We start from the raw sequence: 17799 nt of genomic DNA, 5'->3' as shown, positions 1-17799 counted from the left end.
CGCTCTGACTGAAGTAATTTCTCTGCATCTGTTCTAAATGGACTTCCTTCTATCCTGAAGACATGCCCTCTTGTCCTAGACTCCCCTACCATGGGAAGTAACTTTGCCATATCTAATCTGTTCAGGCCTTTTAACATTCGGAATGTTTCTATGAGATCCCCCCTCATTCTCCTGAACTTCAGGGAATACAGCCAAAGAGCTGAGAGATGTTCCTCATACAGTAACCCTTTCATTCCTGGAATCATACTCCTGAATCTTCTTTGAACCCTCTCCAACATCAGTATATCCTTTCCAAAATAAGGAGCCCAAAACTGCACACAATACTCCAAGTGTGGTCTCACGAATGCCTTAAAGAGCCTCAACATCACATCCCTGCTCTTATAGACAATAGACAGTAGGTGCCAGAGTACACCATTCAGCCCTTCTAGCCAGCATCGCCATTCACTGTGATCATGGCTGATCATACACAATCAGTACCCCGTTCCTGCCCTCTCCCCATATCCCTTGACCCCGCTATCTATAAGAGCTCTATCTAACTCTCTCTTGAAAGCATCCAGAGACTTGGCCTCCACTGCCTTCTGGGGTAGAGCATTCCACATATCCACCACTCTCTGAGTGAAAAAGTTTTTCCGCATCTCTGTTCTAAATGGCCTACCCCTTATTCTTAAACTGTGGCCTCTAGTTCTGGACTCACCCATCAGCGGGAACATGCTTCCTGCCTCCAGCATGTCCAATCCTTTAATAATCTTCTATTTTTCAATCAGATCCCCTCTCATCCTTCTAAATTCCAGTGTATACAAGCCCAGTCGCTCCAATCTTTCAACATATGACAGTCCCGCCATTCCGGGAATTAACCTTGTGAACCTACGCTGCACTCCCTCAATAGCAAGAATGTCCTTCCTCAAATTTGGAGACCAAAACTGCACACAATACTCCAGATGGGGTCTCACCAGGGCCCTGTACAGCTGCAGAAGGACCTCTTTACTCCTATACTCAATTCCTCTTGTTATAAAGGCCAGCATGCCATTAGCTTTCTTCACTGCCTGCTGTACCTGCATGCTTGCTTTCATTGACTGATGTACAAGAACACCTAGATCTCATTCTATACCTACATATTCCATTCCTCTAGAAATGAATGCCAACATTGTATTCGCCTTCTTCACCACCAACTCAACCGAGAGGTTAACCTTTAGGGTACTCTGCACAAGGACTCCCAAGTCCCTTTGCATCTCTGCATTCTGAATTCTCTCCCCATCTAAATAATCAGAATCAGGTTTATTATCACCGGCATGTGACGTGAAATTTGGTAACTTAGCAGCAGCAGTTCAATGCAGTACATTATATAGAAGAAAAAAATAATAAATTAATCACAATATACATATATTGAATAGATTAAAAATCATGCAAAAAGAAGAAATACTGAATATTTAAAAAATGTGATAGTGTCCAAGTATTCAATGTGCATTTAGGAATCGGATGGCAGAGGGGAAGAAGCTGTTCCTGAATCGCTGAATGTGTGCCTTCAGACTTCCTATCGGATTGTAACAGTGAGAAAAGGGCATACTCTGGGTGCTGGAGGTCCTTAAAAATGGATGCTGCCTTTCTGAGACATCGCTCCTTGAAGATATCCTGGGTCCTTTGTAGGCTGGTACACAAGATGGAGCTGACTAAATTTACAACCTTCTGCAGCTTCTTTCAGTCCTGTACAGTAGCCTCCTGCCATACCAGTTTATCAGTCTGCCTGTTTATTTCTTCCACCAAAGTACATGACCATTCACTTTCCAACATTGTATTTCATTTGCCACTTCTTCGCCCATTCCCCTAAACTATGTCTCTCTGCAAGCTGTTTCAACACTACCCACTTTTCCACCTATCTTTGTATCATCATCAAATCTTGCCACAAATCCACTAATCCCATAGGCCAAATCATTGACATACATCGTGAAAAGCAGTGGTCCCAACACTGACCCCTGTGGAACTCCACTGGCTAACTGGCAGCCAGCCAGAATAGGAACCCTTTATTCCCCCACTCTGTTTTCTGCTCATCAGCCAACGCTCCACTCATGCTAGTTAACTCCCCTATAATTCCATGGGCTCTTACCTTGCTAAGCAGCCTCATGTGTGGCACCTTGTCAAAGGCCTTCTGAAAATCCAAGTACAGCATATCCACTGCATCTCCTTTGTCTACCCTGCTTGTAATTTCCTCAAGAAATTGCAGTAGGTTATCAGGCAACACACACAAAATGCTGGTGGAACACAGCAGGCCAGGCAGCATCTATAAGAGAAGCACTGTCGACGTTTCCGGCCGAGACCCTTCGTCAGGACCGAAACGTCGACAGTGCTTCTGATAGATGCTGCCTGGCCTGCTGCATTCCACCAGCATTTTGTGTGTGTTGCTTGTATTTCCAGCATCTGCAGATTTCATCGAGTAGTTTATCAGGCAGGTTTTTCCTTTCAGGAAACCATACTGTCTTTGGCTTATCCTGTCATGTGCCTCCAGGTACTCTGTAATCTCATCCCTAACAATTAATTCCAACAACTTCCCAACCACTGATGTCAGGCTAACAGGTCTATAGTTTCCTTTCTGCTACTTCCCACCCTTCTTAAATAGTGGAATAACATTTGCAATTTTCCAGTCAACCGGTACAATGCCAGAATCTTATCAATTCTTGGAAGTTCATCACCCTCAGACCATTAAGCTTCCTGAGCACCTTCTCAATTGTGCTCTTCATTGCATACACTTCACTTCCCTGACAGTCTTCAGTGTCCAGTATACTGCAGATGTCTTCCACTGTGAAGACTGATATAAAATATGCATTCAGTTCCTCTGCTATCTCTGCATCTCTCGTTAGAGTATCTCTAGCATCATTTTTCTATTGGTCCTATATCTATCCTCAAATCTCTTTTACATATAACTCTCTTTATATGTTTAAAATTTTTGTATCTTCTTTGATATTAGTCACCAGCTTCCTTTCATAATTCATCGTTTCCTTCCTAATGACCTTCTTAGTTTCCTTCTGCAAGTTTTTAAAAAGCTTCCCAATCCTCTATCATCCCACTAGCTTTGGCTTCCTTGTATGCCCTCTCTTTTGCTTTTACTTTGACTTCACTTGCCAGCTACGGTAGTATCCTTCTTCCATTCGAAAAGTTCTTATTTGGAATATATCTGTCTTACACTTCCCTCATTTTTCACAGAAACTCTAGCCATTGCTGCTGTGCTGTCCTTCCAGCTACTGTCCCTTTCCAAGTCAACTTCGGCCAGTTCCCCTCTCATGCCATTGGAATCTCCTTTATTCCACTGAAATACCCACACATTGGAATTTAGTTTCCCCTTCTCAAAATTCAAAGTGAACTCAATCATGTTGTGATCACTGTTCCCTAAGGGTTCATTAACCTTAAGCTCTCTTATCACCTCTGGATCATGGCCCAACACCCAATCCGGCACAGCCGATCCACTAGTGGGCTCAACAACAAGCTGTTCTAAAAATCCATCCCTTAAACATTCTACAAATTCTTTCTCTAGAAGTCTAGAACTGGCCTGATTTCTCCAATCCACTTTCAGGTTAAAATTTTCAACTATTATCATGACATTGCTATTCTGACACGTTTTCTATCTCCTGCTGTAATTTGAAATCCACATCCCGGCTGCCGTTTGGAGGCCTGTATACAACTGCCATTAGGGTCCTTTTACCCTTGCCATTTTTTAAAACTCAATCCATAGAGACTCTACACCTTCTAATCCTATGTCAAGCTGTCACTTTTTATTGTCATTTTTGCCATAACTGCTGGTACAGTACACAGTAAAAACGAGACAACGTTTTTCAGGACCATGGTGCTACATGAAACAGTACAAAAACACTGAACTATGTGAAAAACCAACACAGAAAATAAAACAGCACTAGACTACAGACTTACCCAGGACTGCATAAAGTGCACAAAACAGTGAACACAAAACACTTTACAATAAATAATAGACAAGACAATAGGCACAGTAGAGGGCAGTAAGTTGGTGTCAGTCCAGGCTCTGGGTATTGAGGAGTCCAATAGCTTGGGGGAAGAAACTGTTACATAGTCTCTGGTCGTGAGAGCCCGAATGCTTTGGGGCCTTTCTCCAGACAGCAGGAGGGGGAAGAGTTTGTATGAGGGGTGCGTGGGGTCCTTCATAATGCTGTTTGCCTTGCGGATGCAGTGTATAATCCTTTTCTAATGATTCAATATTATTTCTTACACACGGGGCCACACCACCCCCTCTGCCTACTAACCTATCTTTTCAATATACCGTAAATCCTTGGACATTCAGGTCCCAATGACAGCCACTGCTAAGACAAATTTCAGAGATGGCCACATCATACTTGCCAATCTGTACCTGAATTTCAGGATGGTACATTTTATTTCTTATGCTGCGCACATTCAAATACAACACTTTCAGTCCAGTATTTGTTGCTTCCTGTTTTAACTGCACCACATCTCTATTGCCCTGTAACTCATCCCACTGGCTTTGATTAAGCCTCATCTCCTGCCTGTCCTTTCTATTATCTCTGTTGCACACTATCTTTGATTTATTTCTGTTTTTGACTGCTCTCTAAAAGGTTCTTCAGTGACTAAACCATCTTTTGGGACAACCTGACGTTGAGCTGATTGCCACGCATACACTTCTCTCATATTACCTTGCACACTTACTTGAACGAAGTAACAGAATACCCAGGTATCTGTTGTGTCGAATTCAGGAAAAAAAAATTGAGTTGGAATTTCAGGGTAGCTTTGGAGGCAAATCGCATTGGGATTTTCATATACTATGGTCACTCACCTTAACTGAGTCACTTCTCTCATCTTTCAGTTCCTGCTGTGCCGCTGCTGCACTGAGTGCCTTCGCCCAGACATCCTTCTGTAGGCCATTCTTCATGGAGGTTTTTATGTCTCCATTTTGGACTGGAATATCACTCAGATCATCGTCTGATTCATCTAGTGACAAGTGTTCCTCGAAACTATTCTCTGTCTGTGTCATGGATGTAAAATCCATCCCCTCCTATAATAGAAACACAACTCTTTAGCTCTGTACCTATAGTCATTGATGCTTATTGATCATCATGCAATTTATTGTCCATTCCATATTTTGACAAAACTTTATAAGACAGAACATGAAGTAGAACAGTACAGCACAGAGAGAAGCACTTTGGGCCACAATGTTGTCAAACTAATTAAAGTAGAAATTAAAACTAACCAACCAACCTAATCCCTTCTGCTATACAAAGTCCATATCCCATCCATTCTCTACACATTCATGTGCTTATTGAAGAGCACCTTAAATACATCTATTGTATTTGCCTCCATCACCACCTCCACACTGCAACCCAGGAACCCACCATTCTTTGTCTAAGAAAATTGCCCCACACAACTCCTTCAAACTTACTCATCTCACCTTAAATACATGTCCTCTGGTGTTAAGACATTTCAACCTTGGGAAAAAGGTTATCTACTTCATCTACAGTACTCATGATCTCATAAACATCTATCATGTTGCTCTTCAACCTTTTAATAAGTTACATGGTTGGCACAACATTGTGGGCCGAAGGGCCTGTAAAGTGCTGTAGACTTCCACGTTCTATGTTCTTTGCCACTGAGTTAAAAACAACCCAAGTTTGTCTGACCTCTCCTCATAGCAGTTGCTCTCTAATCTAGGCATCATCCTGGTGAACCTAATCACAATGAGAAAATCTGCATGCTGGAAACCCAGGCCACAGACAAAATGCTGGAGGAACTCAGCAGACCAGGCAGCATCTAGGAAAAGAACAGTTGACATTTTGTGCTGAAACCTTTCAGCATGGCTGGGAAGTTTCATCCTGCTGAAGGGTTTCCACCTGAAATGTCAACTGCACTCTTTCCCCAGATGTTGCCTGGCCTGCTGAATTCCTCCAGCATTTTGTGTGTGATCCTGGTGAACAGCTGCACCCTCTCTAAAGCCACTACATCCCTCCCAGAATGAACTGAAGAGAATTAAATGCAAGACTCCAGATGCAGCTTAACTATAGTTTTATACAGCTGCATGCAACTTCTGAACTCAAACTCAGTGCCTTGACTAATAAGAAGCAAGCATGCTATACAGCTTATTTAGTGCCCTATAAAACTATGCAGCTGTCTTCAGGGGACTTTGGACATGAACCCAAGATTCAACTCAAGTGGCACAGTGCCATAGTGGTTAGCACACTTTACCAGTGATCCGAGTTCTGTTCCTGCCATAGCTCGCAAGGAGTTTGTACTTTCTCCCCATGTGTTTTCTCCGGGTGCTCCCATTTTCTCGCACAGTCCAAAGATAAACTAGGTGAATTGGTCATTGTAAATTATCCTGTGATTAGGCTAGGGTTAAATCAGGGGTTGCTGGGCAGCACAGCTGGAAAGGCTGGAAGGGTCTACTCCGCACTCTATCTCAATATAAATACTTCTGCACATCAACACTGCTAAAGGTCCTGCTACTAATAGCGTATTGTCTTCCAAAACATGTCAGTGCAAGTTTGACAAAGCGAACAGGGCCAGTGGGGACATTCAGCAGGCCTGAGATCGAAAGTCCTGTTGGCTTGTGATGAATGAATGCCAGATTTAAAAAAAAAGCCTGGCCATTTGGGACATTCAGCAGCGATTGAGATTGTTGGGTAGTTAAACACTTGGCAAGGACTAGTAAGAGAAGAAATTACTGTAGATTTAAAGCAGAATTGTTGAGAATTGGACAGTGTTAGCATGGAGGGATTGAAGCTTTGGCTCAAGAGGCTTCAGTGGGAAGAGGCAAAGATAGAGTACCCCGGCGGTCATCCCCCTCAACAACAGGTTTGCCACTTTGGACACTGCTGGGGGGGGGGGGGGGGGGGGGGGAAATGACCGAGCCGGAGAGTCACAGCAATCAGGAGTCTGGTACTGAGTCTGGTTCTGTGGCTCAGAAGGGAAGTGGGAGGAAGAGGCATGCTACGGAGACAGGGGATTTATTAGTCAGGGGAATAAACAGGAGTTACAGTGGACGAGAACAAGATGCCCAGATGGCCTCCTGGGTGCCAGGGTCTGGGAAATCTCTGATCAAGTTCTCAGTATTCTTAATTGGGAGGGTGTGCAGCCAGAGGTTGTGGCCCATATAGGTACCAATGACATAGGTAGGAAGAGTGGCATGCTTCTACAAAGTGGGACTAATGCTCCGATTGAGTATATTTCAATACAAAAAGTATTGTAGGACAGGCAGGTGAGTTCAGGGCATGGATCAACTCCTCAAAATTATGATATTGTGGACATTAGTGAGACTTGGCTGCAAGAGTAGCAGAACTGGCAGCTCAGTATTCTGGGGTTCCATTGTTTTAGATGTGAAAGAACAGGAGGGATTAAAGGGGAGTGGTGGCAGTGCTCCATCAGGACAGACTGGAGAACTTGTCTAGTGAGGCTTTATGGATGGAACTGAAGAATAAAAGGTATGACCACGTTAACGGGGCTTATATTATAGACCACCCAACAGTCTGCAGGATTTAGAGAAATAAATTTGTAGGGAGGTTGTAGACTGTTGCAAGACACACAAGTTTGTGATAGCAGGGGATTTTAACTTTCCACATATTGACTGGGCCTCCCATTCTGTAAAAGGGCTAGAGGAGATAGTTTGTTAAATGTGTTCAGGAAAGTTTCCTTAATCAGTACATAGAAGTCCCAATGCAAGTGTGCGCGATATTTGATCTGCTATTACGGAATGAGAAAGGGCAGGTTCAAAATTTTGTGTAGAGAAACACTTTGCATCTAATGACCACAATGCCGTTGGTTTTTAAAGTAAATATGCAAAAATATAGGTCTGGTCTGTGGGTTGACATTCTAAATTAGGGGAAAAACCAATTTTAATGCTATCAGAAAGGATCTGGCAAGTGTTTATCATTTTCTGGCAGAAGTGTACATGGTAACTCGCAGGCCTTCAAAAGTGAAACTGTGAGAGTAGAAAGCTTGTATGTGCCTGTCTGAATAAAAGGCAAGGGCAACAGGTTTAGGGAATCTTGGTTTTCAAGAGGTATTGAGGCCCCGGGTTAAGAAACAGAAAGAGGTGCATTGCAGGTAGGAACAAATGAAGTACTTATGGAGTACAAGAAATACAAGGGAACACTTAAAGAAATTAGGAGGGCAAGAAGGCATGAGGTTGCCCTAGCAGACAAGGTGAAGGAGAATCCGAAGGCTTCTACAGGTATGTTAAGAGCAAAAGGATTACAAGGGCCAAAACTGGTCCTCTGGAAAATCAGTATTCGTGAAGCCAACCGAAAGAGATGGGGGAGATTTGCATCTGTGTTTACTCAGCAGACAGATACAGAGTCTACAGACGTGAGACAAAGCAGCAGTGAAGCCGTGGACCCTACACAGATTACAGCGGAAGTGTCTGCTGTTTTGAGACAAATCAGGGTGGACAACATCAATGTCCCTCTCACTGGTGAATATTGAAGGGAAGTATTCATGAAGGACCCTCCTTAACTCTGGATTCATGCTACCCTAACTCTAACCTCACTATCCCTGATTAAGCCCGGAAATGTCCAAAATCTTCTAAGATATGCAGAACAAAGCATCAAGCCCGACTCTTAATGCCCTACCCTCTTTTCCCAAACAGCCCAGGAATACTTTGATGAGGAAGATGCTCAGCTATGCTATTTTGAAATGCTGGGGACTTGGTTGCTGAAGATTATTTGCCTACAATAACAACGTGCTAGGTGTCTGCCAAACTGATGTGCTTTGTTTGTTTTGGACGTCAAGTACCTTGAGCCCTGCTGCACTTCTTCTTGATGAATGGGATTTTCGAGATTTGTGATGTTTTGAATTCTTGGAATTGGACATATTGCAGTTAAATCTGTGGAAATTAAAGATATGTATTCCATTTTCATTTCTCAATGACAAAAGACCGAATCCAAAACACTCGACAGATTTTGAGCTACCCCACTGGACACACCAACAAGAGTAGCAAGGTTTATTTTCAAGCGTTCAAGTAGATGCCATACAGCAAATCCTAGCCACAGAGAAAAGGGGCTACACGTTTTGAAATAACGTGCCGTGTCTGGCGCACACCTCTCCTGGAAATCATACCACAGTTTTAGAATAGATAGTACAAGCGGGACAGAATACACCCAAAGAAATACCGGCACCAACCATGATAGTGAGGGGACCCTGAACAGCAACACAAAGTGCATCAGCCCAGCGAATGAACACACAAATCAAAGAGCACAAGAGGGCGTCTTCAGATTCAGCGCCTAAAGAACCATTTTCAGATCGGAACTAAAATTGTTGGTAGAATTTGAGCATCTGTGCGTTACTCACGTACTCAATCTGGTTTAAGGGCGTATGCGACACAGGTCGAGAGGAATCACGCGTCCGAGATCTGCAAGAAAACTGAAACACACGTTTCACTTTGAACAAGTGTTTTTACCGAAGCAAAGCTCAGACCCTGTCTGGTACTCAGTCAGAACCGTCCCCCCTTCCAAGAAGGACGGTGAGTATTCTCATTAGGAGGGAACTCCCACTGAAGATAGAGGTCCCAACATCCATCAGCTACCACACCCTCCACCCTCATCACTGGAGATGTCAAGTACCCCGGAGTAAAGCCCGACTAACCTTAGTCCACACCTCTGAACTCCAGACCAACCCCACGTCAGTTCTCCAGGAATGGCCTCTGTTACCTATTTCACAAACACTATCCCTGTGTCCCAAGCTCACGGATACTCTGACCCCTCTCCCTACCCCTACCCTGTCACCCACTAGCACGGGCAAGATGGGCTCACTATCTGAACACGGAATCCTGCTCCAGGGGTTCTGTACCGGCTGCGAGGCTGACGTTCTGCAGTACAGTACTTGCGGGGACCGCTACGCTGTCAGAGATAAGCCGTTAAAGATCTACCACGCAAACTGTCCGATTATACCAGCCATCTCACTTCTCTGCGTTTGCTAGTCCAAACTGGAACTTGAGAGGATGGTTAAGGAACATCTTCCGGAATCAAATGACATTAAAGACTTCTCCCCTCAACATGGCTGAAAATCTACCCCGTTTGAACATACTGGATGCAGCAAAAGTGGATGCAACAAGGATAATAAATATATTTCAATATATTATGTAACAATACAGTGTTGCACGCAACAGTAAATACTTATTTTTCTGGGAATTGGTTTGGAAATAGTTAAGAGACTTTAATAAAAACCTAAATGAACCGGCTTAGTTGCAAGAGGGACGTACCTGTATTACACCGACGTGGAATCGCCCGTCTCACTAAGCTGTCCTACGTGGATGTGTCTTTAAATACTCAAGCGTGCAGGCGTCGCATAATAAACCAATGAATTCCCCGCCGCTCCGACACGAAATCATAACTCCCAGGAACACGAAAGTAATGACTTATAGTTTTGTCCTTGATGAATCGAAACCGAAACTCAGGCCGTCAGCTTTGAGGAAAATACTAGAAACGCAAAGCAGCAGCCCAGATGCAGGTTCTGGAACGCAGACATCCCACCCTGCAAAAACTCATTTCAGGGAGGTAGCATCCCCGCGCCCGCAACCCCATACCCCACCCCCGTCCACCTCCAAGGGTGTATGTAATACTTTGTTCAGCGATTTTGTCTGATCTGTAAACCAAGTTGGGTATATGGCACGCAGTTATGGTGGAGGTATCAACGGCCCTCTTGGCCGCGCTCAGGAGCAGAGTAATGAGGAGGTTACCTCAACTGACTCGGCTTCTCTTTCTCTCCGAAAGGGTGCACAAAGTTCGGGAGAGTGTGGTTGGCTGAAGTGCCAGCTGAATCTGAGGACAAGTACGACAGAAGGGACTGCAATGTTTTGTGTAAATGGCAGGCAGCTTTGGAGGCTGCACCAACTCTAGCACAGGTCACTGGGCTGTGCAACACTCTCCAGCCCAGGTTTCAGATGTAAAGTGGGAGGACTTGGTGTACTTGGGACTCTGTCCACTGTCAGAGGGTATATGTGTCTGTCGGCTGCTGAGCACAAGGAAGTAGAACAGGCAGGGAACAGATCCTCAACTTGTGGAGGGGCACGGAGGTCATTTCCTGGAGGTAGCTCTGTTGTGCAAGCCCCCGTCCCAAGGAGGGTTTTGGGGTAATGAGTAATTCCGGCTGAGCCGAGTCAGCCCAGTCAAGGTCATTCCACAGCTCTGCCCTTGTGACAGGATGGCCAAAAGCCACAGCCAAGAGCCCAAATGGAAGCAGCATGCTTATCCATCTTCCAGTTCAGTACTTTGGCCATCTGGCCTAGCTGTGGCATCAATAGGGTGGTCAGTGATTTTCTGCCAGAGCCCTTTTTTCTATTCAATGATTCATCATTTTGCATATTACATACATGCATTCATACAGTATACATAAAGAACTGAAAGAAATGAATATTCATTTTTATTCCTGATGAAGCAGATATGCTAACCAAATTAGCTTACTTCACAAACTAAAGGAAGTAGCGTACTTGGGCCTACCATAGACTGCCAGGTATGGATGACTATTTTTTGTGTTTCTGCCCTTTACTTGCCTTTAAAAGCCGTGATTCCGAGCGGGCGGGCAGCAGCACTCGTGTGCTCTGCAGCAGCCACTGTGTGCGTAGCTCCTTAGGCTAATACGTGAGCGTATTTACTAAGTACTGTCGTGGTTTCTTACAATAACCAGGAGACGCAGAAGATTCTTCAAGAAGTTTTAAGCTTTAATTTGCAAACCAAAGCGGAGACAGTGAGCTAGCTGCTGAGTGCCCGCCGATCTTTGTACATAGCATTTTTTATAGCAATCTTGTTATCTTAGTTGCATTAACATATCCAATCACTCTACAACTACATATCATATCATATAAACTTCACTCACCTCAACTCTGAACTGATTCCACAACCTATGGACTCATAGAACATAGGAATCTACAGCACATTACAGCATATCACCTTCTGACCTGCCACTATTATCTTTACCCAGTCAGTCAAATTATGTCCCAGTTCACCTCCTGGGCCATGTGTTCCCTCGTTCCTGGCCACGGTTATCTCTCAGTTAGCCTCCCTTAACATTCCATTGCCTGTTTTTATCATTCTGTCTGCCACCATTATCTTTTCATAAGCCATTCCATCTCATAATATATAGAGTACATTTCAGCTAAGTACATTTCTGCTAATAATACGCTGATGTTCTTATCTGCCATAGTATGTACCTCAGAATACAATGTATCTAGTAAATCAATGAATGCATAGTAAATGCTCAGTAATCGTGGTTATATAGTGAATGCCGCTAATGCCATTCTTCAGTATATTTTCCAGTAGTACCTGCACCCCATGAGGCGGCAAACTGGAATACATTGCGGGGGGGTTGGGGAGTGGATGGAAGGGGTGCAGATACAGTCGCTTTGAACTGTATGGTTAAACTCGTGGCTTGCTGACGTGACTCGTACACCGTGTGCGGCTCATCAGCAGTGTTGACAACGGCAACTACATGTAATAAAAATACGTTAACGGTTGTTATAGCTTTCAGTTCCCACTGTTTTAAGTATATCTTAGGTAATTTATGTAAGTTTTTTAGTTAGACCCAAAAAAGGAGGACTTACCATCCGGCTCGAGGTGGCGCCGGACGGAGGACAGAGTGTTCAAAAGCTGGACGTCTGGCCTCCCTAGGCATCAATCCCCTTTGCTGGATGGGAGAGGGGCTTTCTGACTGAAGATAAACAAAATCCCAGACTCTGGAAAGGTCCCAGTAAAAGACAGGCAACTCCTGCAGAACAGCACAGCATTTATTCATAATAGTAAATAGATACAAAAATACAAACAGCGTATAAATTATACATTCATGGTCATTACATTTAGTAGTGTTCCTTTTCCTTTAAAGCCATGGTGTCATTGCCACCTACATGCTCCCCACCCCGGGGTGATACACCCAACTCAGCCCCTGCAAGTCCTTGTAGTAGAAGGAGTCTTGATGGAGGTCCTTGCCCATGGAGCCCTTACATCTAAATTTCAATGCATCGATCAGCACCAGGTTCAGGAACAGCCATTGCTCTTCAACCATCAGCATGGAAAACTTCACTCACCTCAACTCTGAACTGATTCCACAACCTATGGACTCATAGAACATAGAACATAGGAATCTACAGCACGTTACAGGCCCTTTGGCCCACAAAGTTGTGCCAACCATGTATCATACTCTAGAAACTATCTCGAATTTCCATACCACATATCTCTCTATTTTTCTAAGCTCCATGTACCTATCTAAGAGTCTATTAAAAGGCTCCATTTTATCTGCCCCTACCACTGTCGCTGGCAGTGTATTCCACGCACCCACCAATCTTTGTGTACAAAAATTACCTCTGACATCCACTTGTACCTACTTCAAAATACCTTAAAACTATGTCCCCTTGTGTTAGCCATTTCAACCCTGGGCAAAAAATTACTGACTATCCACACGATCAATGCTTCTCATCATCTGATACACCTCTATCAGGTCACCTCTCATACTCTGTCGCTCCAAGGAGAAGAAGCCAAGTTCACTCAGCCTGTTCTCATTAGGCACACTCTCCAATCCAGGCAACATCCTTGTAAATTTCCTCTGCATTCTCTCTATAGAATCCACATCCTTCCTGTAGTGAGGTGATCAGAACTGAACACAGTACTCTGTGGGGTCTAACTGAGGTCTTATATAGCTTTAACGTTACTTCAAGGTTCTTGAACTCAATCCCATGGTTGATTAAGGCCATCACACCATACACCTTCTTAACAATGCACAGCAGCTTTGAGCGTCCTGTGGACACAGACCCTAGCATCTCACAGATCCTCCGCACTGCCAAGGGTCTTATCATTTATGTTATATTCTGTCTTCAAAATTTGACCTACCTACCAAAATGAACCACTTCACACTTCTCTGGATTGAACTTCATCTGCCGCTTCTCAGCCCAGCTCTGCATCCTATCGATATTCCGCTGTAACCTCTGACAACCCTCCAGACTATCCACAACACCCCAACTTTTGTGTCATCAGCAAACTTACTAACCCATCTCATCCAGGTCATTTATAAAAATCTAAAAGAGGAGGGGTCCCAAAACAGATTTCTTCTGAACGCCACTGGTCACCATCCTCCATGCAAAATACGAACCATTTACAACTACACTTTGCCTTCTGTGGGCAAGCCAATTCTGGATCAACAAAGCAAGATCTCCTTGGATCCCATGCCTCATTACTTTATGAATGAGCCTTGAATGGGGAACCTTATCAAATGCCTTACTGAAATCCATATACACTACATCCACTACTCTACCTTCATCTACCTTCAATATATTGTGTTACTTCCACAAAGAATTTAATCAGGTTCATAAGGCATGACCTGCACTTGACAAAGCCATGTTGACTCTCCCTAATCAGATTATGTCTTTCCAAATGCTCATAAATCCTGCTAGTCAGAATCTTCTCCAACAACTTCTACCCACCACTGAAGTCAGAATCACTGGTCTATAATTTCCAGGGTCATCTCTACTCCCTTTCTTGAACAAAGGAACAACATTTGCTACCTTCCAATCCTCTGGTACTTCTTCTGTCCCTATTGCCGATGCAAAGATCATTGCCAGGTACTCAGCAATCTCCTCCCTCGCTTCCCATAGTAGCCTGGGATATACCTCGTCTGGTCCTAGTGACTTATGTAACTTAATACCTTTCAGCAGCTCCAGCACATCCTCTTTCTTAATGTCTGTATACTCGAGCATTTCAGTCCATGGTAAGTGATCCCCACAATTGCCAAGGTCCTTTTCACTGGTGAATACTGAAGCAAAGTATTCATTAAATACCTCCATCTTCATTCACATGTTTCCACTGTCACACCTGATTGGTCCTATTCTCACATGGCTCATCCTCTTCCTCTTCACATACTGTACTTGAAGAATGCCTTGGGGTTTTTCCTTCATCCTGCTTGCCAAGGCCTTCTCGTGGCCCCTTCTATCTCTCCTAATTTCATTCTTGAGCTCCTTCCTGGCACCCTTGTAATTTTCTAGAGCCCTAACAATAAGTAGTTTCTTGAATCTTCCATAAGCTTTTCTTTTCCTCTTAACTAGATTTTCTACATCTTTTGAACACCATGGTTCTTTTATCCTACCATCATTCCCCTGCCTCAATGGAACATACCTATGAAGAACATCATGCAAGTGTTCCCTCAACATTTGCCAGATCTGTGCCATGCAATTCCCTGAGAACATCTACCCCCAATTTATGTTCCCAAGTTCCTACCTAATAGCATCATTTGAACCTCTAACCCAGGCATGGGCAAACTACGGCCCGGGGGCCATATGCGGCTCGTTAAGCTTTTTAATCCGGCCCGCAGAACTTGATGAAATTATATTAATAAACCTTGTTAATGTTTTTTCCCCACAATTCTGGCGTTTTCCCAATAGATGACGCACTCTATATACATTGACCTTTGTTGAGGTGCAGCGTATTATTCCACATTTGCGCTTTACTCTTTGACCTCTCACCCCTTCTGTAAAAATGAGTGGAGCTAAGAAAAGAAAAGTGGATAGAGAATGTTGGGTGTTTAATAAGGAGTGGACAACTAAATATCTTTTTACCGAACACCGATCAACTGCTGTATGCCTGATATGCCAAGAGACTGTGGCGGTTTTTAAAGAATATAATATCAGCCATCACTTTGCCACAAAACATGCCAACTATGCTAGCAACCAGTCAACGAAAGAACGGGAAGCTAATGCTCAGAGGTTGGCAGCTAATTTACAGGCTCAACAAAATTTTTTTCACCGTCAAACTGCCATTCATGAGTCAAGTACCAAGGCGAGTTTTATGCTGTCATTCAAATTAGCAAAGGCCAGCAAGCCTCTGTCTGAAGGTGAGTTTTTAAAAGAATGTATGGTGGAGACAACAGGTGTATTGTGTCCGGAGAGCAAAGACAAATTTGAAAAAATCAGTTTATCACACAGGACAGTGACTCGCCATGTGGAACTGATAGATGAAGATATAATCAGCGACTTAAATAAAAAGGCAGAGTCGTTCACGTTATATTCATTAGCACTGGATGAAAGCAACGATGTAAAAGACACTGCTCAGCTCCTCATTTTTATCCGAGGAATTAACAATACTTTTGAAATAACGGAGGAGTTTTTGACAATGGAGTCTCTGAAAGGAAAAACACGGGGAGAGAACTTGTATGACCGGGTGTCTGCTGTCATCGAAAATATGAAGCTCCCTTGGAGTAAACTTATCAACGTCACCACAGATGAATCTCCTAATTTGACAGGGAAAAATGTCGGCCTGCTGAGGAGAATACAGAATAAAGTGAAAGATGAAAATCCTGACCAGGATGTTATTTTCCTGCACTGCATCATCCACCAGGAATCTCTATGTAAATCGGTATTACAGCTGAATCATGTTGTGAATCCTGTCGTAAAACTTGTCAACTTTATACGTGCAAGGGGACTTCAGCACCGTCAGTTCATCACGTTCCTGGAGGAAACTGATGCGGATCACCAGGACCTACTTTATCACTCCCGTGTCCGCTGGTTAAGTTTGGGCAAAGTGTTTCAATGAGTATGGGAGCTCAAAGAGGAGATCGGTGCATTTTTGGAGTTACTGAGGAAGGCCGGTGAATTTCCTGAGCTGAGCAACAAGAGCTGGCTTTGTGACTTTGCGTTTGCTTGGATATATTTTCACACATGATTGAACTGAACGTGAAGCTACAGGGGAAGGATCAGTTTGTGCATGACATGTACACAAATGTGAAAGCCTTTAAATCCAAGCTGGCTTTTTTCTCCAGGCAAATTTTGAATAAGTTATTCACTCATTTTCCCACACTAGCCACGCTGGAAGAGGCCGGTGCAAATGTGAAAAAATACAGCGAGTCACTGGATGCGCTGCACAGAGAATTCTGCCGTCGCTTTTCTGATTTTGAAAAAATTGACAAGTCACTTCAGTTGGTGGCCTGTCCCCTGTCACAAGATCCTGAAACAGCACCAGAGGAGCTACAGCTGGAACTGATCGACCTTCCGTCTGACCCCGTCTTAAAAGAGAAGTTCAACTCTCTGAAACTGAATGACTTTTATGCTTCACTTTAGTGAAGCATAAACACCCCTTTGGAAAGGGGTGTTTCCACACCTCCGGAGGACTGCACAGAAGATGCTGGCGTTGTTCGGCTCGACCTATTTGTGTGAACAGGCGTTCAGCGTCATGAACATCAACAAAGCCAGCCACAGATTCAAGTTAACTGACCAACACCTCAGATCCATCCTGAGAATCGCCACAACAAAACTAAATCCAGACTTTGATGCGCTGGCTAAAAAGGGAGACCAACAACACTGTTCCCACTGAAATTAAAAATAAGTTTCTTCGTTGTGTTATGTAAAAAATGGATTTGAAAATATTTTTTTCAATAAGCCTTACATGTTACATGTCATTTCTGTTAAGTGATGGACATGAGTAGTGCACGTACGTTCTCAAAATAAAAAATGCGCTCCAGATCAAATAACGTGCTCCACATACTGGCGCGCTGTCACTGTTCTGTCCTTGTGCTGGTTGTTGTTGAGTTTTGGCACAGGGGACAATTGAATAAGAAGGAGCAGGACAAGTAGACCTGTATCTCCTACCATTTTTGAAATAAAGACAGTCAGGAGGAGAGTGATGATGATAATATCTTGAAGGATAACAGAATTTTCAGTGCTTTAAAATAATAACTGTTACTATTAAAAAAAGCTGTATTTTATTCATTTAATTTTCAGTGTTTTAAAAGTCATTTCAATAAATAGCTAAATACCATGGGACTTCAAAGACAGATATTTTGTTGTAATGCATTTGTTCATTTTCAATT

General features: G+C 43.5%; 1 protein-coding gene across 3 annotated transcripts in view; it reads right to left on the bottom strand.

Moving 5' to 3' along the window:
• Window positions 1-10292, bottom strand: part of LOC140727547 (interferon-induced GTP-binding protein Mx3-like) — a 41068-nt gene extending 30776 nt beyond the window's left edge. The window contains exons 1-4 of one of the 3 annotated variants that reach the window (XM_073045017.1): window positions 10220-10292; window positions 9314-9381; window positions 8755-8845; window positions 4808-5026 (exon numbers count right to left, since the gene is read on the bottom strand). In XM_073045017.1, coding sequence (XP_072901118.1) covers window positions 4808-5026; window positions 8755-8832 — 297 coding nt within the window. In that variant the 5' untranslated portion in view covers window positions 8833-8845; window positions 9314-9381; window positions 10220-10292. Of the gene's footprint in view, window positions 1-4807; window positions 5027-8754; window positions 8846-9309; window positions 9382-10219 lie in introns of all 3 variants that reach the window. The other 2 variants (XM_073045018.1, XM_073045019.1) reach the window with 2 other exon arrangements.
• Window positions 10293-17799: the final 7507 nt, after the last annotated feature.

The sequence above is a fragment of the Hemitrygon akajei genome, chromosome 5, assembly GCF_048418815.1.
Source record: "Hemitrygon akajei chromosome 5, sHemAka1.3, whole genome shotgun sequence".
Taxonomy (NCBI): domain Eukaryota; kingdom Metazoa; phylum Chordata; class Chondrichthyes; order Myliobatiformes; family Dasyatidae; genus Hemitrygon; species Hemitrygon akajei.
The sequence above is the reverse complement of the archived record's forward strand: the minus strand, read 5'-3'. Positions and strand labels throughout refer to the sequence as shown.